The sequence below is a fragment of the Drosophila suzukii genome, chromosome 3, assembly GCF_043229965.1.
Source record: "Drosophila suzukii chromosome 3, CBGP_Dsuzu_IsoJpt1.0, whole genome shotgun sequence".
Classification (NCBI taxonomy): Eukaryota; Metazoa; Arthropoda; class Insecta; order Diptera; family Drosophilidae; genus Drosophila; species Drosophila suzukii.
This window is the reverse complement of record NC_092082.1, coordinates 64230080-64252065: the sequence shown is the minus strand read 5'-3', so window position 1 is coordinate 64252065 and position 21986 is coordinate 64230080. Positions and strand designations below refer to the sequence as shown.

Here is a 21986-nt window from a genome sequence, read left to right as displayed (position 1 = left end):
TATATTTGAAATTGTTTTTTCAATAAAGATTCAAGACTTAATCATGACAAAAAACAATGTTAATAAACTTCAAGTTTAATTTCTTTAAAAGTTCCTGTTCCTATTTAGACTCATAATACCAATAATATCGTAGTTCCAATAATTGTTTATTAACTGACTTGATTATCAAATAATTTCTTTTCACATCTTTGATTTCCGAGAGATTCTGTTCCTACATGCTAATTTGATACTTTCTTAAGTTAACCCGATTTAAACACGAATTTTAAATGATTGCGAGAATATATTAAGTGGAACAATAATGCATTTGGATTATGAAACTTTAAAATCACATAACTGCAGGCTACTTGATCCAGAGATACATTTTCCCTTGGATAGTGTGCTTGACGGGATTTATCTTCTTTAGGATTTTCGTCATGGTCTCGACCAACCGGTCGCTCGAGACGGGCGTCTTCTTGTTCTTGAACTTGGTAAGCAGTTCGGTGGCCGTAAGGGGTTTGCGCTTGAGATAGCGACGCACTGCCTCCTCTGTGATGCCGTAGTCCCTAAAGAAAATGAATGCAGGATAATTAGATATTCCAGTGTGGATTCCAAGGTGTTGCTTACTCGACTTTGCCGCCAGAGAAGGATGAGGGCAGCGATGTGCTAATCTCGTTCTTGGGCCTCTTCGCGGGAGTGCTTGTGGGACTGTTGCTGGTGTCCGAGCCGGTGAGATCGCTGGGCAGGCTGTTCATCTTGCGCTTGCTGGCATCCGTCGAAAGCGTGGGCGTAGCCGAGCGCGATTTGTTGGCATTGCTGCTGCTGCTGGTCGAGGCCTTGCTGCTGGCAGCGCTCTCTTTTTCCTTCTCCTTCTCCTTGTCTTTGTCCTTTGAGGTGGGCTTCTTTTTGGGCGGCCCGTTGCTGAGGTCGTCCTCGGAGTCCGTGCTGTCGGAGCTGAAGTCTGTGGACGAGTCTCCGCTGCCAGTTGACTTGCCCTTCTTGTCGTCCTTGGACGGTTTCTTCTTCTTTTTGTCCTTGGAGCCCTCGTCCTTGCCCTTATCCTTCTTTTTCTTCTCGCCATCGGCGTCCTCCTTGTCAGACTCATCAGACTTCTTCTCGTCCTCCTCCTCTTCATCGGAGGTGAGCAACTTCCGCAACGCATCCTCCTCCGCCACGCCTTTCATGTCCTTGTCCACCTTTGCCTCCGGATCTGGTTCACTAAAATCACGCATAAACAGTGGTTACAATATGATAAATATATATAAAGTGTGATACGTACTCTTCACTGGAGCTGGTGTCGTAGTCCATTTCCCTGCCCTCTTCGTCACCGTCGTCCGACTCTTCGAAAGCCTCGTCATCCACATCCCGCTTTTTCTTTTTCTTGTCTGCGCCCTTCTTGCCCTTGCCTTTGGACTTGCCGTCGTCGCTGTCTTCCTGCTCCTTTTTCTTCTTATCCTCCTCGTCCTCCGAGTCGGACTCATCCTCGGAATCGATCCATTCGTCCATGTCAGTAATCTTAAGCTCCTTGGACTTCTTGGTGGCTGCCTTTATCAGCTTAGCCTCCTCTGGATCCTGCTCCTCCTCCTCGTCGCCGCGCAGGCGCTTCCGCAACATAAGGGAGAAGTAGTTCATAACCTTCTTCCGGCGACCGAATTCCTGTTCGGCCTCCTCCGCCGAAAGAGATTTGTATCGTTGAATGGGCTGGAAGTTGTACCATTCGGTCAGGGGATACGCCTCAATGGCGCCGTCTGGTGCGTGAGTGAATACATAGAAGGCGGCATTCTCTCCCACGCCGCCCTCTCGGATACCCTTGAACTTCTTTCCGGTCTTGCCGCCTACTTTCAGGATCCAAGGCTGCGCCTCCGGGCGGTACTTCCGCGCTATAATTCCAAATTTCTTCCGGCGTGCCTCTTCTCGCTGGTCCCGGTTGTATTCCGATCCAGCACCGAACTTGGGCTGGTCTTCCTCCATGCCTCGAAACTCCTTCATGTTGTTCTCCCGCTCCAGTTTCACATTGCGCCACTGGGCGAAATCTACGTTCAGCGTGGCATTGAACCTCATCACATGGTGCTTCTTGGGCATCTTGGGCACCCGGATCTTGAACTCCTGCACGTTGGCGGAGGAGGAGGCGGATCCTGAGGCGACGGAGGCTGCGGCGGCAGCAGCTGCGGACGTGGAGCTCCCGCTAGCAGCGTTCGGCTGCGAAAAGATCAAGTTAAGTCCGCAAATGAAGTATTGGAGGAGAAAGCGGTGAGATTTACGACTTACCACCGACTTCGACGCACTCGACATGGTTATATGTTCCACCGTAAGGCTTAATAACTACCATATGTTCCAAATTAACGGATATTTTAATATATTTTCCAAACTATTTCAAGTCGCGGGCAGAAGTGCTGGATTTCCTAGTGATGTGCAGATGGTCCGATAAAAAAACTACAGTGAATGGACCTGTTATTTATCGAAAACCAGGGCTGTCTATTCTAACTCACTGTTACATAAACATTTATGTAGGGATTACATTTTAAGTTCTTTACACTACTAATATTTTAAGACAATAACTAAAAATAAAATTAAACATGTTGTTTAATTTGTCCTGACTTTAAACCACTCAAAAGCTTTGGGAAAAAACTTTTTGATCAAAAAACAGTGACCCTTCACCGTCACAGTTAAAGCACTGACTCTGTGCCGGTTATCGCTCATCTCTAGTTGTCAGTCTCGCGGAATTAGTGTAGTTTGGATTGTTGAATTTTACTTGGGCAATAGGACGCTTAAAAATAAAGAAATATGTCGCGGAACGTGACGCTCTCGGATGAGCAGAGCCGGCTGAATGCGCGCCTGGAGGCGCACATGGTATACATATGCCCGGAATGCGGAAAGGCCTTTCGCACGCAGGCCGAGTGGCGTCAGCATCTGAACACGGCAAGTTGAAGATTTTCTCCAAGCTTAAGCGTCGTTTACTGATTTGTTATGTGCCCACAGAAACACGACTATCTGAAGAAGACCTACTCGGACTTTAACTTCATCCAGATCGACGAGCGCTTCCACGAGTGCCAGCTGTGCTTCAAGTGGGTGGAGAACGCCCACAAGACTATCGCCCTGCTGCAGTACCACTACTTCATGCACCTGGAGCACAGTGAAACCTACCGCTGCGTACACTGCCGCATGGCGTACACAAGGCGCAGGGCTCTGAATGTCCACCTCTTGGACACGCACATGCGGGAGATCGAGAAGTACGAGAACAAACTGCGTCAGATGAAGCGGCAGCAGCAAACAAAGACCACCACTGTGGCAGGATCTGATTCAGGGAGTCCATCAAAGGGACGCGGCCGCCCCAAAGGATCTGTGAACAGAAAGCAAAAGGATCTGCTGCAGAAGGCTCTCATGGACATCGATCTAAACACGGAGTTGGAGAAATCTCCCACTCAACCAGCGGCAGCAGTAGCAACAGCTCCTGCGGTCGCCACTAAGGTCAATACAAATGTCAGTGAACAGAATCTGGATCGGTGTTTGAATGCCTACGAGGACATCGTGCGCAAGGAGGAGGAAAAGGTGTCCAAGTATGAAGACGATCTGGATGCTCTGTGCCAGGAGATCTTTGAGGATGGCACCACCACCAGCAAAGGAACAGCAGTTGAGGAGCAGCAGCTGGCGGAAACAGAACTGCCACAGAAAAATCAGGAAGTGGTCATCATCGAGATCGACGCCCTCGGCAAGGAGGAGGTGGCCCAGTTGAAGAAAGATATGAAATCGGACTCAGTGGTTCAAGCAGCTAAGCGTCGTCGCCTGTCAACGACGCCTACCCGCGACTCAGATACAGAGATGTCCACCAATGGCCTGATAAAGCTCGTGTCATACTTGTGCCCAAACTGCGGCAAAGAGATCGCCTCGATGGATGGATGGCGCGCGCACGTGTTCAAGAAGCACGACTTCGAGCACATTATCGAGAACAGCTTCAAGATTATGGAGCCGGGGCGCAAGGCCATGTGCCTGCACTGCCGTGAGGTGCAGCCGACGACCAATAGGTCGCTTCTGCAAAAGCACTACTTCAAGCATCTGCCTTACAGATCCTACCTTAAGTGCACACTCTGCGATCGCACCAAGACCAGCACCTCGAAGATTCTCAACCACATCCGCTACAACCACCAGGAGGAGCTGCAGCGTAAGAACAAGACGCAATTGCTCATAAAACCGGAGCCCAGATGGTCCAGTCCCAGTAGGTCCGGTAAAGCAACCAAGCGGGATGAAGCTGGTTCCGATGGCGAGGAGGATGGAGACGAGGAAAATCTTGCTTGCGAGCACTGTAATAAAACATTCAAAACCAAATGGCGCCACGATCGCCATATAGTCGGATGCAAAAGAGCTGGGGTTATCCGGACATCATCGCCAGTCGAAGGCACCGTCGAAGCCATGCTGAATAATCTGCGAGAGGGGCACATTCGAATGAACGCTATCTGGAAAGCGATGCAACGTGAAAAGCTTTAGATCTATCCTAGTTTAAGTCTATTAGCTGCAAAATAAAGAATCTGAAAGAATTATTTAACTTTTGATACACAAAAAGTTTGTTGCTGTAGCGCGGATTTTTAACTGCATTTTCCGAATTTAGAGTTCACCCTAATTAGCTATTTTAAGCAACATCACAAAATCAAAACATACAAATTTGTGATGTATTATTTTATTGCAATTTTATATTTAATGTTGGATAAAACTGAAGCGAAAACATCATATCACCAAAACGGAGTCAAGATCAATTAAAATGTATAAGTTCACGGACACGAACTTTGACAGTGCCTCAAGGAGCAGTAGCGGTTTTGGTTGCCGCCACATCCGAGATATTTCATCTTGATGCACCTCCTGGATCTCTGGTCCCAGTACCACATTTCGTCCATAGCACTTCTTCGGCATTGGCCACCTCCACGTCCTTCATGCTTACCCCCGACGCAATTCTGGCGGTCTATTTGAAAAAAACGTTGATAGAGTAATACAGCTTCAGCAGTCAAATGTAAACCTACTACTAGGACGTCCGACGCAGCGTTCCTGGGCACATGTGAGTGACACATAAAGGACAACGCAGGCCAGAACCAGAAGCAACTTCATTTTGAACGGATTTTTAGGATGCTCGAATGAGTTTGACTAATCTTGACAGTTTAATGAGCTTTTTATAGCTGGACGCACACATTTTTCCCAAATCGAATCAAAACATCTCAACAATGGTCTTTATTATCTTGAGACGATCGGATAGTGCTATTCTAAAAAGTCAACTTTCTTTAGGAACATCTTATTTATCAGTAAGTATATTACAAAAATCTGCTCTCACAATGGAGATGTATTTTTCTTCAAAAAAAACTGCTAAATCGACTTTCGATTAATCTTTCTTAATAATATTTGTGTCAAGGAAAAAACACTTGTGCTTTACTTAATTGTCGATAAAAAGTGAATGTATTTACCTTAATGAAAGGTGTTAAACTAAGTCATGGTTTCTTTCAAGAACCTTTGTTATACCCATTAGTCAGGAATCTAAATTAAAGAAGTCTTATAGCTCCAAATATTTATTTAATTTTAAGTGAAGTTTGTAATATTAAGCTATACCGATCCACTGGGGAGCCCAATAGGAGCTCTTTCTTGGGGGACTTCGTCTGTTTTGCCCGGCACTGTGACTCATGGTCCGCAACATTATTCCGCTGCTTCGCATCTTCAAGCGACGGCTGCGCATCCTACTGTAGACAGCTTGCTCCAATGTTCTCAAATGGGGGTCGCCTTCACCGCCCGTCTTCTTCGTGTGATCATCCTCCACCTCGTGGTTGCTGGTTATCACTACGACCTGGCGACGACCATGATACTTCTCAGCAAGCTTCATCAACTCCAGGAAGCGTTCAAATTTCTTCTCCAGCGCGTCTTTGTCCAGAGGTTCTGGTTCGGGTTCCAATACACCTTCAACAGGACCCGGTGTCCCCGCTTTTGACGGGGCTCCTGGGGAACCGGGTGTTACCACTGCTCCTGCTGCTGGAGCAGGGGTTTCCCCTGCCGCCGCTGCCGTAGTGGCTGCACCTTCAGCACCTGGAGCGCCAGTGGTGGTTGCTCCTTCAGCGGGTTGGGTTGCCGGAGCGCCTGCTCCTCCTTCAGGTGCTGGGGTCCCTGCTTCTGATCCATCTCTAGCGCGTATTTGATCGCTGCTAAGCATCACAAAGTCCCCTTTCCTCACTGTTCTCGTTTTAACTTCGGCATTTGACGAGTTCCCAACTGCTGGTAGAACCTTTTCGTAGGTCTCGGTTTCGGAACAGAGGTGTACATGTTTGGGGTTGACTCCGGTCTTGCAGAGTTTTCCGGCCACCTGGGCGCCTTCGTATACCCTCGCACCCACAACGGGGGCGTGGCCAAAGTTACAAGTAAAGAACGTCTGATGCCAGCGGTTATGGGACTGCTGAACGATAGCACAGCCCACGTACTCAGCGTTCTCCAACACGATCTGTATAAAGTTGTACTTGGGGGGCCTAACGGAAATGATTATAAATTATTATTAGTTAACAATATTTAAATGAGTATGATTAAAAAACGTAGAAAATCCAAGTATTCAATTTAAGTATTTTTCGCTGAACATCCATTGCGTTTTTTTTTAATTTTCAACTTGGAAATGTTAGGTTTTTCATAAAAAATTCTGTTAATAAATAAGAACGTTCTGGGAAATCGCATATATTAATGATTTATTTGAGTTAAGTCAATAACGTAAAATATTTGTTAAATTAAAATGATTGGATTTTCATATGTACTTATAAATTTAGTTTTGAAATTTGTAGGTTTATTTAAATAAGGTTGATATGTTCAATTATTTACCTGCACTTTAATTCATCTGGTTAATTTAAATGTTTATTTTTTTGAAATCATGACTTAGTAACGCCAAAAGTAGTTCTTACCCCTTATGCGGATCCTTGTACTTCATAATGTCCAACATCGAAGTTCCGGTGTTCTCCCGCATCCATACCGATGTAATATCCTTGAGGACGTCCTCCAAATCTGGTATCTTTCCTTTTATAGCTCGATAACCCACAGTCTGGCCAGCGTGGACTGCTGTCTTCGTATTCCGACACTCATCGTTTCTCAAGACACAGTCTTCCACGTTGTATTTGGCTAGGAAAGCCAGCTCGTGATCCCACTTCAAGGTGCCCATGCGAGCAGCCGGGCTTAATCCGTTAAATCCACCCTTGGCCACGCTATCCCGAAGCTCATTAAAACGGCGTAGTATAAATTTTTCCAGCCTATCGTGTATGACTACAACTTCAGCATCAAGGGAACAATCGCTATGCAGTCCCTTAAAAATATAATTTTTAATATTTTCGGACCGGTTGGAAAATCTTTCAAACGCAACAATCCAGCATTTTCTGCAGTGATGAATTTAGAACTCAATATAATCAGGGGTGTCACAGAAATCCCTGTCTATTTTCGGGATATCACGTAAAAGTCCGTCGGGATCACATAAAGTCCGTACAGCTTTTCCCATGCTTTTGAGTGCGCTTTTTTTAAACCCCACTCTTCGGTTAGATTTTAAAAGATTAAAAAAGTTGACTGAATTTCTGTGAGAACCCCAAAAATGGAATTAATTGTGATTTAATGGATTCCATTAAAGCGTCGTCGAATTCTACGAGCATTTTTTTGTTTTTTAAAATTAAATAATACTGAAATTGTTACACTTGTTTTCTGAATGAAAAAGGTTTCATTGAATGTACTATTTACTTTTCAATTCAATATAATCAATTCCGACACGATTTAAGTAACCGCCATATCTAATCATTTTTATAATACACGTCTGATTAGTTTTCTGTCACACAATAGCTCATAAAAAGATTAAAAAATCATGGATATTATTGAATGGCTTTCGCTAAACAAATATTTAAATTTAAACAAAAGGAAAAGTGATTCAAATTCCATTCACGAATGTTTGTGGAGAATATTCAAATGGGCTGCATTTAAACAATAAATTGAAAAACATAGCAGGCCGCTTACGTGGCACACCTTTAACTTACGATTGTGTCGTTGCATGCCACATGCTTTTGTCCAGGGCTGCACAACGAGGGATCACAGTAGTCAGGAACCGTATCCGTATCGTTGGTCGAGCTGTTTTCCGCTGCTCCCAGGGCTGTAGTACCAGCCTCCTTTCCTGCTGCACTGGTCGTGGTTTTCGTCGCCCCTGTGGTGGTTTCCTGTGCTGTTGCCAAATGAATGGCCAAAATGGCAAACAGGAAAGTCCCAAAGGCCAACATTTTCCATCCAGAGATCAAGGCGTATTAAAGATTGCATTGCAAAATATACATATTAACACATCAATCCGTAAAATTAAAATTTTTACAGATGGAAAAATACAGCGAAATCAATGGATAACAAAATAATTTATAAAATATTGTGATCATTTACCTTATTTTTACCAATTTTTATTTTTTAAGACTTTTAAAAGTACTGTTTTTCTCTACTATCATGATATGTGCTACAAATATAGAATAATTTATTTTATTTTTGTTGAAACCTATTTTTACAAATAGATATGTTTAAGAAAAGAAAGTTTGACTGTGAATTTACTCTCAAAGGTTTTAATCAGAGGTTCTAAGCGAAAGGAGTTCCCCTTACTTTTCCTTATTTCCGCTTTGGGCTGGTAAAAACATCGATAGTCGTCTATGTTAATAAAACAAAAATATTTTGGAGTATCGATAGTATGTTTAATTTTTAAATTTAAATATTTTAAAAATTATTAAACGTTTTGTAATAGTCCTTACTACTGCAATTGATATTAAAGTCAAAACCACGACTTGTGGAAAGCTTTTAAATTGGGACACTGAAGTTTTTACTTGTTGCTATTAAAAACAGCTGTTTTTTGTTTTGATTTGCATAAGGAAGGTAATAAACTCGAGAAAACCTTAGTACAGTAAACAGTTACTTCATAATTGTAATATGAGGGCAAAGGACAAGCGCGGCAATGATAAGTTATATAACTTAATACTTGTATTTAGCATTAATGTATCCAGTAAATAAACCGCTGTCTGGATATCGAAAAGCGCAGTGCGTGAGAGTGAAAGTAAACCGGTCGCTGATAGCATTCGAGTTGAGCTCCATACCCTGCTGCCTACGTGGATTGCTCTCTTGATTGCCAGTTGATTGTCAACCGTTTTGCTTGCACCTCCTCCCCAGGCTGCTAATCGTGAGCCACTTATTTATCGCTTCTTATAGCGACTGGTAGATTATGTACAAATATCAAAGGTTAATTTCGAGCTACAGGGGGGAGCGGTCCTCACATTTACCCATGAATACAATTTCTCTGTCTTGCAGCACATCGCTTGAGAGAATCCTCGAGAAACCCGACGGCGAGATGAAGTTCGGAGGCAATGGAAAGCTTTTATGGAACCTGGTAATGCTCTTAGCGTTATACTCATACATCTTCCTTTTACTATCCACCTCTAATCGCTTTACAGACCAAGAGCTCGCTGGCGCAGCAGTACCAGAATGGGATCGCCAAAAGAGTGCTACCCGCCAGCAGCTACAGCACCGCCAAGAAGATTTCGACCTTGGAGCAGCCAAACCTCCTGAAATACCATGTTCTTCCGCTCGAAGAAACGCTGAACCGCTTTATGACCACCGTGGAACCCTTGCTCACTCCCGAGGAACTGGAGCAGCAAAAGGGGATCACCGCTGAGTTTTTGAAGAATCAGGGACGTGACTTGCAGCAGCTCCTGGAAGAGACCGGCAGCAAGGAGAAGAATTGGTTGGCCCACCGCTGGCTAAAAGCTGCCTACCTGCAATATCGAGATCCGGTCACTGTCTTCGTGAGTCCCGGCATGACCTTCCCCAAACAAAACTTCAAGAACACGAACGCCTTTCTGGACTATACGTCCAGAGTGATCTTCGGATTGGGCGAGTTCAACGACCTGGTGCATGCCAACAAAATCCCCATTGTTAAAATGGGCCAGAACGAACTGGACAACAGTCAGTTTGGCAAGGTATTCGGCACCTGTCGGATACCCAGAAGGGGTACAGACGAGATCGTCTACAATCCGAGCTCAGATTACGTCGTGGTGATCTACAAGAATCACTTCTACCAACTGAAAATATACAACAAGGAGGGAAAGCTCATTGCTGCCCCATATCTAGCTGCTCAACTGGAAAATATAATGCTGAAGGAAACAACCGTGGGAGTTCCCTATGGTATTCTGACCACCGACTCGAGGGACAACTGGGCGGAAGCCTATGAGTACCTGTCAGATTCGCCTGGTAACAGGGACGCCCTTAAGACCATTCAGAGTGCCCTGTTCACTGTCTCGCTGGACGAGGGTACCACCCTAAAGGCAGGTGAAGAGGCCAACGAACTGATTCTTTCGCTGATCCATGGAAGTGGCAGCAAAACGAACAGTGGCAACCGATGGATGGACAAGACTATTCAGTTGGTGGTGAACCCCAATGGAAACGTTGGATTCACCTATGAGCACTCGCCAGCCGAAGGACAGCCCATCGCAATGATGATGGACTATGTGGTGCAAAAGATGTAAGTTGAATAACGCGTGTAAGGAGCTAAGCTAATGCATCTGGTTTCAGGAAGGAAGATCCTAACTTCGGTGGAAGCGGCTCGGAGGACTTTGCTCCCGCACAGAAATTACAACTATCTTCAAGTAACAAAACCCTAGAGAAAGCATTGACTGCCGCTCAAGAAAACGTCGACAAACTTGCCGACGCGCTCCAGATGAAGGTTCTCAAGTTCGACGGGTTTGGAAAGGACTTCATTAAGAAGCAGCGACTGGGGCCAGACAGTTTTGTTCAGATAGCGCTGCAGCTCGCCTTCTTCAAGTAACTAACCATACCTCCCGTAAAACTTTTCAAAATAACTAAATGACTTGTTTCTTATAGGATGCACTCTGAACCACCTGCACAATATGAGTCCGCACACTTGCGCATCTTCGATGGCGGTCGGACTGAAACTATACGTTCGTGCTCCAACGAATCCTTGGCTTTTTCCCGGGCCATGCAGGACTCCAATGCCACAGACCAGGAGCGGGCTAAAAAGCTTCGTGAGGCAGTAACGTCCCATCAGACGTACGCCAAGCTAGCTCTTCAAGGAAAAGGAGTCGATCGTCACCTACTAGGACTGAAGCTGATGGCTCTGGAGAACAGCAAGCCTATTCCAGAGTTCTTTAAATCTCCAGGCTTTGTAAAGTCGAGTCACTTTCGCATGTCCACCTCACAGGTGGCCACTAAATATGATGCCTTCATGGGCTATGGACCGGCCACTGATGATGGATACGCTTGCTGCTATAATCCTCGTGAAAATGATATTATTTTAGCCATTTCTGCTTGGCGCCATTGCCCGATAACAGATCACTTGAAATTTGCTAAAATCCTAGAGCAGTCATTTTTCGAAATGAAGAATGTTCTAGAAAAGAATCCTCCTGAACCGAGATCCAAGTTGTAGAAAAGTTTCACACAATACATATTTTTTTAGAGATTAGTGATACCTCCTTTAAAAATAAAGTCAATTATATTGCGCCAAGTCAATATAGGGTTTTTTACAGGCTAGAATTTCACCCTCAGTTATTTGTAAAAATGAGCAAAATTAGAAGACATCCAAAGAATATTTTCTTTTAATAATAGCATTCTCTTGTGATCAGTGGTCAGGTTCATTTTATTGTTTACAGTTCTTGTTTAAATAGGAAACGAATCGTGCAAAGTTCGTCTTTACTGTGTAGATGGTGGCCCGTCGCTCCTTCAGCTCGCGGCGTTGCTGCCGCAGCTTTGACTTGAACAACACTTCCAGGGACTGGACGCGATCGCACATCTCCAGCTCCGCGATAATCTGAGGCCAGTCCTCCACGGCGAAAATGTCCATTAGCGCATCAAGCCCTTCGGACAGAGCCCACAGATCATCCTCCTCGGCACACCAAGTCAATATATAAAGGGTGATTACCTTAACCAGTGGCTCTGACAGCAAGGAGCCCAGAGTGCCTAGCATTCGGTTCCAGTTAACTCGGATATTTAAATCTGCGCACTTTCTCGCTCCTTCTATTATCATATTAAGGTCATTCTCGGTCATCTGACCAAAGAGATCCTTGCGCGCCTTGAGTAAACTAAGCGACGAGCGCATCAGCGAGGTGATGGCCTCCATGACGGTTAAATCTTCGGTTCCCTTAAAGGCCTGCTGGCCCAAGTTCATCCACATATTATAAATGTCGCTATAGCCTCCCAAATCTTCTGCGGGCAGCACGTTGCATAGGTTCTGGAGACAAATCAAATAGGACACACGCATTTTGGATACTTTTTCCTTGATGCTTTCTTGCTGAGAAACAAGCTTCTCCAAAGCAGGATCCAAAGGCTGAGCTTTTTGCCACAGTTTCTCGATCACTTTGTTCTGCTTAATGGTCTCCAAGAAATTGACGGGCAATCCACCCGTTCCACTGTCAGTTGCCTCGTCCTCCATCTCGTAATCGGCCACGCTCTCAGTCTCCGACTGATTGCTGTCTGAATCCCAGTTGCTCTGGTCATCGCTGGAGCCTAAGTTAGTGATAATCTCAGCGACCAGGCGCTGGGCGTCTAGCAAGTGCTCCAGGTTCTTCAGTGCTACATCGGCATCGCATTGATTCGGTTTGGACTGATTAGCGCTCTGGGATTCCGTCATCTCCTCCGTCTCCATGGAAATCTCCAACACTGGTGCCTCATCTTTCGATTTGGCATTCTGAATTTCGTTTTTGCAACTCAAAACCTGGGCGTGGGGATCGATGGAGAGTAGTTTGTCCAGGCTGTTCAGGATTTCCCGTGTGTGAGCGGCCGAGCAGGCGGGGACATTGCATAGGATACCAGCAGCCAAAGCGTTGAGGTACAGCTGCGCATGACTCTCTGCGGGAACACCAAGGAGTTCTTGTAGTATGGTGCTGCTGGCCAGGACGTTCCATGAACTGGAGTTGTTCTCGGACACCACCAGCACCAGTTGGGCCACTGAAATGGCAACCTCTAGACCGAATTTTCGGTAGTCAAAGCCCAGCAGCAGGATGGGAAGGAAGTTGGCTTGGTTAAAGGCTTCTGTGGCCGTGGGCGAGCTCTCGCAAAGATTCCGAAGCAGATGGATGGCCTGCAGGTAGGTGTCCGCATGCAGTTCGTTTTCGAAGCCATTCTTAGTCAGATCATAGCCCCGGATCAGTGCCAGAAGAGCGGTCAAAATGTCGTTTTCCACGAGGAAGTCGCACACCTCCGTGCCAAACACCGATAAGTTCCGGAAGGCACCTGCTGCCGCATTCCGGATGGCGCCCTCCTTGTCACACAGCAGAGGCGCCGCAATCCGGGCCAGCTCGCTGCCGCAAATCTCGCGCACCTTCTCCTTGCGCAGCGCCAGCACGGCGAAGGAGTGCAGTCCGTTCAGCTTGTCCTCCACATCCGGCCGCTGCAGGTGCACGCAGATCGCCTCGATGGGCCCGCAGGCCTCGGCCTCGCCCGCCGCTTCCGCGTCCAAGGCGTGCATAAGATCCGCTGAGGTCTCCACGCCGGAGGGCGTCCGCGTTTTTACTTTCCGGACTTTTCCCATTGCAACAAAACAAAAGTGCACGTGTTTACTATAGGGCTGGAACAAGAGGCGAAATGACGATGTTTCCAGATGTTTGGCAGCACCGATGTTTTCTCGGTATTTATCGATTCACGGTGGCTCCCCCATGCAATGTATGGGCGCGTTCACCAGTGATTACTGGGAGTGTTCACACGAATTCAGTTTCTGCAATATTTCTAATGCGCTCCTGGTTAACAAAAATGATTCTGTAAGTCACCCGATTTTAGTCCGGAAATTGGACCTTTTAGGGTTTTCAGGTGATCTTCTTAGGTGGATTTTAAGTTATTTGAATGATAGGACTCAAAGGGTCATTTTTAAAAACTCTTTGTCATCCCTAATCCGAGTTACTTCCGGTGTACCACAAGGAAGTCATCTCGGGCCGCTCCTGTTTACATTATTATAAATGACCTTCCATTAGTCTTAACGAAGTCACGGGTTCTTATGTACGCAGATGACGTTAAGTTGTGCCTGCAATATAATGACCCCGCACAAAGTTTAGCTTTACAATCGGATCTAAATGCATTTCAAACATGGTGCATGGATAATGAATTGAATTTAAATGGTTCTAAGTGTAAACTAATGACCTTTTTTCGTGTCAGCCCCCACTACTCAACGTATACTTTGAGTGGTTGTGCGTTAGATAGGATAACGCATGCTGACGACCTTGGAGTCTACATGGATCCTAGACTTAAATTTTCCGATCACATTACTACTATGGTAAATAAAGCCAGGGGCGTGCTTGCATTTATCAAAAGGTGGTCGAAGGAATTCGATGATCCCTATGTCACAAAGACCTTGTTTATTTCATTAGTCCGACCAATTCTGGAGTACTGCGCTCCTGTTTGGAGTCCCCAATATGGGGTGCATATAGACCGGATTGAGTCTGTGCAAAAAAACTTCTTAATATTTGCCTTACGGAGACTTAACTGGGATACAAGCCTAATACTACCATCCTACTCTAGTAGACTACTTCTAATTAACTTACCATCGTTAGCTAACCGTAGAACTATGCTTGGTATTACGTTTATTAGAAATCTTATTCATGGTGATGTAGAGAGTCCCGAGTTACTGGGTCGCCTGCATTTTAATGTGCCAAATAGATTCACTAGAAACTATATTCCTTTAGTATTAAATCACTGTATCTCTAATTACGCAATGCATGAACCTTTTAGAGTACTTTGCAATGATTATAATAGACTATATCATCTAATATCTACTACTGACTCACTTCCTATCTTTAAATCAATAATACTATCCTCCCTAGTAACTAATTAGTTTTACTTGATGTATTTTGTCTATTCGTATATTGAACTGTATTTTTAATTGTCTATTGTTACATTGTCTTTTTCTTTGTTCGCGATTATGTTTACTCGCCCAAAACGGTGATGGGCTCCGCGCGTAACAAGCTTTGCTTGGTGTCGTAGGGCCACTTGTTTGTACTGACCATAGTGCATCAACGTCCAATATAAAAAAAAAAGTGTAAGCAAACAAGAAGTCAGTAACTAATTACGTTATGCATAAAATTGTTCGGAACAATAGCTTTTACAATTAAAAACGTTGAACGTTTAAACTTTCATGGGCTAAATATCGCTTTTAACGGGCCTGGTGCACATTTTCTGAAAGGCCAACTTTAGCTAATGTGCTGAATAGCAGTGTACCCCCGTCTGGCAACGCCCTTCGTGTGCTGCCACCTGTCTCGTTTTATTCGATAACTTACTCATCGAGACCACTGGGTTGAATTTACATCTCTAGCGGCAGAAGTGCAGACAATTTTTTCACAAAAATTTATAAATGCAAATTAGGGAGTGCAGTGAGATTTGTGTGCAATGGAAGCGAGTTTAGAGGAGAGCATGGACAGCGATCACGCTAGTTCGCCAATCAGTAAGCCGGATGCGAGGGAATCCCCACCAGGAGTGGGCCTCAATGGAAACGGCAATGGTAGTGGTAGTGGCAGCCAGGAGACCCCGAATAATGGCGTTGCTATAGCCAAGGAAAAACCAAGCGAGGGCCAGTGGTGCGTAATCAGGAAAACCAGTTTTGATTGTGAAACAGCCCTTTTACCTTGACCCAATTTCAGGACCAAGCCCTTCAATGCATTCAGTGGGCGACCCATTGGGGAGCACACAGCCCAGCAGCAGGCGCTGCAGCAGCAACAGCAGCCACCGCCGCAACAGCAGCAGTCGCAGCCGCAGCAGCAGCAGCAGCAACAACCCCCTCCTGGGACAAACGGAGTGACGGGACCACCGGAAATCTGGGTGGAAACCAAGGCGGAGGACGGCCGCTCCTATTATTACCATGCGGTAACCAGGGAAACCACCTGGACCCGACCCGATGGACCCACTGTCAAGATAATGACCCAGGCCGAGGTGGAGGAGATGGCCAAGCGACCAGCCCAAGCCGCCAAGGCGGAAGCGAAGGCCGCCGAGACTCCAATTGAGGTTCCAGGGGTGTCGTCCCATCTCACCTCGCAACCGCCACCGCACCTGATGAGCCAGCCACCACCAAATGCGGCGACTCCGCTGCTTTCCCAGCCGCCTCCAAATGTGCGCCAGCAGCCGCCGCCCATGTTCCAGCCACCTGGGATGCAGCCGCCTCCCGGGTTTGGACAACCGCCGTTTTGTATGCCGCCGCCGGCTTACGGATTTCCTGGAGGCGCCGCTCCAGGTGGAACGCCTTGGGGCGTTGGCATTCCGCCCTGGCAGCAGCACATGCATGGCGGCCAGGATAACAAGCCAGCCAAGTCGCTGATCATCAAGCCGGGCGTTATCGATCCAGCGGTTATTGCGCGGGCAGCAGAGTGGTCAGAGCATCGTGCTCCCGATGGCAGACCGTACTACTTTCATGCCGCTCGAGGGGAGAGTGTATGGGAGAAACCTCAGGCACTGAGGGACATGGAAGCCGCCAGAATGGCTGCCCACTCTGGTGTGGCGCCTGCTGTGGCAACGGCTCCGTCCGGACTACCGCCCCACCTGCTACCCAATCCCATGATGCATATGCCACCGGGCTCTGCGCCGCCGGGATTTGATCCCCATGCCGCTTTTGCAGCCGCTGCTGCAGCAATGAAAGCGAATTCGGAGAATACCAAGGCGGCGCAGGCTGCCGCCCTCGAAAAGGAGGCTAAGAAGGCGGCGGAAGAGAAGCGGAAAAAGGAGGAGGAGCAGAAGAAGGCGGCAGCTACTGCAAAGCAGACGGACAAGAGTCGACCGGTGACAAGTACACCCATCGCTGGAACGCCCTGGTGTGTCGTGTGGACAGGAGACGCTCGCGTCTTCTTCTATAATCCATCGACGAGGACTTCGGTTTGGGACCGACCCGAGGATTTAATGAATCGCGAGGACGTTGACAAGGCGGTAAACGAACGACCCGAGCAACTGAAGACCCCGCAGGAAAAGTCCGCTGAGGCGGATCAAAAATCAAGCGAGGAGGCAGCCCACGCAGAACAGGCTCAAACGCAAGTTCAGGCCCAGCAGCTGGAACAGGTGCAGCGGGTGGATCCAGAGGACGACGATGACGACGAGATTATCAAGATTCGAACTGAGTCCGAGTCCAGTGTGGAGGAGGTGCCTACCAAACGAGTGCGAATGAGTAAGTCAAAGAAGCCATGCTTTGAATTTCAGCGTTTTTGTAAGCTTTTAAATTTTTTAATATTTACTTATTGTTTATTTATATACTTTAAATATTTATTTTAATATATATATTTTAATTATGATAAGCCAAATGAATTTTAACTAACTCATTTATTATTTTATTCTCTTCCTTACATTAGTTTCAAAGTCAAAGCGGGCCGAGGATGCCGCCTTAGAGGCTGAGCAGCGGGCAGCTAAGGAGCGGGCTTTGGTACCCTTAGAGATGCGCGTCACCCAGTTCAAGGAAATGCTTAGAGAGAAGGACGTTTCAGCTTTCAGCACCTGGGAGAAGGAGCTTCACAAGATCGTGTTCGATCCGCGGTATCTACTGCTGACATCAAAGGAACGTAAACAGGTATTTGAAAAGTATGTCAAGGATCGGGCCGAGGAGGAGCGTAAGGAGAAGCGAAACAAGATGCGCCAGAAGCGGGAGGATTTCCGCAGCCTAATGGAAGAAGCCAGGCTACATGGCAAGTAAGTATTGGGAATGGGTTCCTGTTAACCTATGTTGGTCTATGGATACTTATTGTATTCGTTAAAATATTGTAGAAATGGGCTTCCGAACCTTTGAAGCATAACAGCCCTCGGAAAGGCCGAGATATATGTATAACTATATAATTTTTAGATCAACCTTTTTGATACCCACTCTGGTTAGGTTACTACTAGCAAAAAAGCAGCGTTGAAAATGGTTGCCTTTCCTAAGAAAAATGTGTTTAAAATGAGCCAAGTCAAAATATTGATCTCACTATCATTTTAAAGGTTTATAGTATCCATTTGCTAACCGTGAATCGTTTTCCAGATCCTCGTTCTCCGAGTTCAGCCAGAAGAACGCGAAGGAAGAGCGGTACCGGGCTATCGAGAAGGTCCGGGAGCGGGAGAGTCTCTTCAACGAGTACATTGTGGAGGTGCGACGTCGCGAAAAGGAGGACAAGCAGTTGAAGAAAGAGCAGGTAGGCCTAGGGTACGCTCGAGCACCAAACCCCATCACCTTACGTATCTCGATGTTTAAACATAAATGCATATACCTTTATATATATTTAACTTACCTGTATGCCAAACGTATTTACATAATGTGATTGATTTTCTGTTAACTTTTAAACCATAAACAACGTGTGAATCGAAACCGAATCAAACCAAACTGAAAATGAAACCGAATCTGAACCCTGATCGATTGAATTACCCCTGAACGTGTTGGGTTCCCGGTGGTTTGCCACCCGATACCTTAGCCACTTAGCCAAAATACACAACAGCAACAGCATCAAGATCCACCTGTACAACCACCTCAACAGCCAATTCCGCCCGCCGTCCGTCATCGCCGTCCACTGATCTACTTGACCACGCACATGTTTGCAATCTGTGTGGTGAGTTACTTGAAAAATACAAAGCAAAAACATTAAAATTTGTTTTCCTGCAATAAGAGACAAATTTGGAAATAAAAACAATTAATAAAAACAATAAAAACAAAAATATCGAAAGGTTTGCCAAACTGAAAATTACCTGATAATCGTTGGTGTGATTTCCACTTCCCGCCCTACGCCCCACGTCGCCCTCTCGGATGTTATATGCGATGTGAAGAAGAGGATGTTGCGATGTTGTGAATGGCATTGGGAGATCTTGAGTGATGAAGTTAGAAGTTCGCGTTGGGCTCTCGGATGGATGCCAACGAGCCGGAGACAGGCAGAGAGAGATTGTTCCAGTGATCCAGAGCGACAGCAATTCGTGTGCAGGTGTCTGCGGCGCTGAGCAAACAGTATGAATAATACTTAATTTAATTAACCCACTATTTTCGTTTTGTTTACAAATAATGAACACACACAGCAGTTTGTCACCTGAAAGAGGCAAGCCCAAGGAACCGAACTCAGCCCAATACAACCTGCGTAGACCAAAGAAGTACGAGATTGTTGGGCCCTAAGATCTCAGCTCTTTGCTCTGGCAGGTTCAGGCAGCGGCCCGAAGTCGCTGAAAGGCTCTCAGCCCCTATCCTTACCATATACCATATATTTACTGTAGATGTATTGACTATTGTACCCTTCGGCCTTGCTGAAGTCTCACCTCCACCGCCTGCTGATCAAGAGAGAAAAGGCGGGGTTAATTGGTCCGTCTGCTGTGTTAAGCACGCACATTCTCCAAATATTGCTTTTTTCTGCACCTCCATTATTTAAAAATGTGTTGTTTATTTTAATTTAGCTTTGACTTCCTAATGCACTTATATTTTGCCATTGCAGTTTACTTCACGTTGCTTCTGAATTTAGAAAAGGCACAGTTGAAAGCTGGATTCTAAATAGGAATGGTTAATTTACAAAATGATTTCTTGTGTTATTTTATGTATTTTAAATTTCAAGTTTAGACACAATGATCTTAGTTGAAATGTTTAGTTTAGGCGAAAAGTAATTTTTTATAATAAGAGCAAGTTTTAGGCTTTGTTAAAAATTGTTTTAAGTGGATTACATTTCGGATCTATTAATTTTTTGTATATTTCTGAAGAATGTATCAACAAACCAGATGATACTTTTAAATAAAAAGATAGTGGGAAATTTGTAATGGTACACTATTATCAAACCTGAAACTTTGTGAATTATGCATTCATTTGAATTTATGTTTTTTCTTTATTTATTTTGGCATTACCAAACGCGATTTTGTGGTTCGATTGTAGTCTGTCCCTGCCAATTCTCTCTCAGCAAGCAGGACCAGAACTAATCAAAAGTTTTGTTTCAGCTAAGTCTATGATCGCTAATTTAAACCCTTCTTTTGCAGGTACAAAACCGTGTAACTATGTTCAGTAGCTTAAGAAACAGTAGTCCTAAGCTTTAGGTTAGCCCATTAAGTGATAGAATGTTAAGTGAAGGGCGCATCAATGCCAGACTTCTAATTCGATCTCTCTGTCGCATTTCTCTTCTCTTCCGCATGGCTGTCATGTCAATATTCCTTTCACATACACTCACAAACTTTAGATCCGTAAGGACTTTCTGGATATGCTGCGCGAACGACACGACATCGAACGCCACACCAGGTGGTACGACATCAAGAAGAAGTTTGAGTCGGACCCCCGTTACCGGATGGTGGACTCCATGTACCGGGAGGAGTACTTCGAGGACTACCTGCACATCATGAAGGAGGAGAAGCGAAAGGAGCGGGAGCTGCGAGAACAAAGAGAACGAGAGCGACACCGAGAACGCAAATCGGACCGGAAAGACAGGGACAAGGACAAAGAAAAGGAAAAGGACAAGAATCGGAAGGATCGAGGACGCAGTCGCTCGAGGGACAAGGACCGCGAGCGCAAATCGTCCAAGGAAAAGGAGAAAGTCAAGGAGGAAAAGAGCAAGTCGGAGAAGAGCAAGAAACGCGATACTCCGGTAAGTTAATAATGCTTTTTATTACGTTTACATTTTGCTAATTCAGAATTATGTGTTTCTACTTTTCATAGGAGGAGGGTGAGCATCGCGAAGAATCCGATAGGGAAGGGCGAGCCGGCAGCGACGACAGCGAGGTGGCTCGCCAACGGGAGACCGAGGCTGAGCAGAAGCAAAAAGAGCGTGAAAAGAAGCTGAGGGCAGAACAGAGCATTCGGGAGCGGGAGAAGGAGGTGCAGCGGACCCTGGCCGGGCATCTGAGGGATCGGGACAAGGAACGCGAGCATCACATGCGCGAAGAGTGCATTGGCCACTTCACGGCTCTGCTGACAGATCTGGTGCGGACGCCGGATTTCACGTGGAAGGAGGTAAAGCGCCAGTTGCGGAAGGACCATCGCTGGGAACTGATCGAGACCCTCGATCGAGAAGATCGCGAGCGGTAAGCAACACTGAATTATTCATTAGCATGTAATTCTTAGTACATCAACTTTACTCTTACAGAAAATTCAACGAGCACATTGACAATCTGATGAAGAAAAAGCGGGAGCGATTCCGCGAAATGCTGGACGAGATTGGCACTCTGCAGCTCACTAGCACTTGGAAGGAGATTAAGAAACTGATCAAAGAGGATCCGCGATACTTGAAATACAATTCGGACAAGGGAGAGCGCGAGTTCCGGGACTACATCAAGGATAAAACCATGACCGCGAAAACCGCTCTTCGGGAACTGTTGCAGGAGTGCAAATTCATCACCCACAAGAGCAGCGATCTCATCAAGGAAAATCCCAATCACCTCAAGGAAATCCAGGACATACTGAAGAACGACAAAAGGTAAGAACAGATTAGCTTAACATTTGGTTGTTGCCTGTAATTTTTGACACGAATGGCAAAATCAAAATTGTGTTCCTAATTTTGGCAATGTGTTATTTCCCAAAAATATACCTGTTTTCAAGTGTACAGTTCATAAATCTTAACCTTTTATTTCTCAAAGGTATCTGGTGCTGGACCACATGGAGGAGGAGAGAAACACTATTGTCCTCGGCTTCCTAGAGGAACTCAACAAACGCGGCCCTCCGCCACCACCCACAGCTTCTGAGTCAACGCGCCGCAACAAGTAGTGGCATTATAACATAACTATTCAATTTAATCATAACAATTAAATTATTATACTAAGCCGAAGTTGTTTAACTTCCAATATTTTAATTGAATAAAATACACACATTAATGCAATTTAAACCAATAAAACCAATATTTCCTTTCATTCGTAAATATTTATTGATCATTTATGCGTTATTTTAGAGTTCCGATTTGTATCTATATGTTGATCATGGTTCACTTTTTGTATTTATTATTATATAATTCTTTGTGTTCTTATTTACCCATTCATCGGTTCGCTTCATCGCTACCATTATTGTTTAATACACATTCTTTCTGCACTGTAGCCGAGTTTACTAATATCTAAAAATAAATACAAAT

At 45.5% G+C, this 21986-nt stretch overlaps 7 protein-coding genes across 8 annotated transcripts; 3 read left to right on the top strand and 4 right to left on the bottom strand.

The window, feature by feature from the left end:
- Positions 1 to 260: 260 nt before the first annotated feature.
- Positions 261 to 2412, bottom strand: TfIIFalpha (transcription factor IIFalpha). Its single transcript, XM_017082611.4, has 4 exons — positions 2245 to 2412; positions 1256 to 2175; positions 604 to 1194; positions 261 to 542 (listed from the first exon to the last, which is right to left on the bottom strand). The coding sequence occupies exons 1-4, from the start codon at positions 2266 to 2268 to the stop codon at positions 341 to 343; spliced, it is 1737 nt and encodes a 578-aa protein (XP_016938100.3). The 5' UTR covers positions 2269 to 2412; the 3' UTR covers positions 261 to 340.
- A 263-nt stretch (positions 2413 to 2675) lies between these two features.
- On the top strand, positions 2676 to 4516 carry LOC108016018 (uncharacterized). The gene is made up of 2 exons (XM_017082613.4): positions 2676 to 2895; positions 2956 to 4516. Exons 1-2 carry the CDS (start codon positions 2761 to 2763, stop codon positions 4456 to 4458), a joined length of 1638 nt encoding a protein of 545 aa, XP_016938102.4. The 5' UTR covers positions 2676 to 2760; the 3' UTR covers positions 4459 to 4516.
- A 125-nt stretch (positions 4517 to 4641) lies between these two features.
- LOC108016029 (PI-actitoxin-Axm2b) lies at positions 4642 to 5246 on the bottom strand. Its single transcript, XM_017082624.4, has 2 exons — positions 4986 to 5246; positions 4642 to 4927 (listed from the first exon to the last, which is right to left on the bottom strand). The coding sequence occupies exons 1-2, from the start codon at positions 5068 to 5070 to the stop codon at positions 4740 to 4742; spliced, it is 273 nt and encodes a 90-aa protein (XP_016938113.3). The 5' UTR covers positions 5071 to 5246; the 3' UTR covers positions 4642 to 4739.
- A 258-nt stretch (positions 5247 to 5504) lies between these two features.
- LOC108016023 (uncharacterized) lies at positions 5505 to 8254 on the bottom strand. The gene is made up of 3 exons (XM_017082618.4): positions 7992 to 8254; positions 6885 to 7279; positions 5505 to 6464 (listed from the first exon to the last, which is right to left on the bottom strand). Exons 1-3 carry the CDS (start codon positions 8226 to 8228, stop codon positions 5552 to 5554), a joined length of 1545 nt encoding a protein of 514 aa, XP_016938107.4. The 5' UTR covers positions 8229 to 8254; the 3' UTR covers positions 5505 to 5551.
- A 578-nt stretch (positions 8255 to 8832) lies between these two features.
- Positions 8833 to 11499, top strand: CRAT (Carnitine O-Acetyl-Transferase). Of its 2 annotated transcripts, none has more exons than XM_017082609.4 (5): positions 8833 to 8856; positions 9286 to 9364; positions 9429 to 10495; positions 10546 to 10794; positions 10855 to 11499. In XM_017082609.4, exons 2-5 carry the CDS (start codon positions 9326 to 9328, stop codon positions 11414 to 11416), a joined length of 1917 nt encoding a protein of 638 aa, XP_016938098.4. In that variant the 5' UTR covers positions 8833 to 8856; positions 9286 to 9325; the 3' UTR covers positions 11417 to 11499. The 2 variants fall into 2 exon arrangements, with proteins under 2 accessions (XP_016938098.4, XP_016938097.4); XM_017082608.4 differs by lacking the exon at positions 8833 to 8856 and adding an exon at positions 8928 to 9216.
- Positions 11500 to 11608: 109 nt separating this feature from the next.
- Positions 11609 to 13556, bottom strand: LOC108016061 (HEAT repeat-containing protein 3). The gene has a single exon (XM_017082656.4). The coding sequence runs from the start codon at positions 13514 to 13516 to the stop codon at positions 11627 to 11629; it is 1890 nt and encodes a 629-aa protein (XP_016938145.4). The 5' UTR covers positions 13517 to 13556; the 3' UTR covers positions 11609 to 11626.
- Positions 13557 to 15258: 1702 nt separating this feature from the next.
- LOC108016060 (transcription elongation regulator 1) lies at positions 15259 to 21755 on the top strand. Its single transcript, XM_036819309.3, has 8 exons — positions 15259 to 15548; positions 15612 to 17119; positions 17301 to 17634; positions 17960 to 18110; positions 20112 to 20513; positions 20585 to 20949; positions 21012 to 21341; positions 21502 to 21755. Exons 1-8 carry the CDS (start codon positions 15361 to 15363, stop codon positions 21626 to 21628), a joined length of 3405 nt encoding a protein of 1134 aa, XP_036675204.3. The 5' UTR covers positions 15259 to 15360; the 3' UTR covers positions 21629 to 21755.
- The last annotated feature ends 231 nt before the right edge of the window (positions 21756 to 21986 follow it).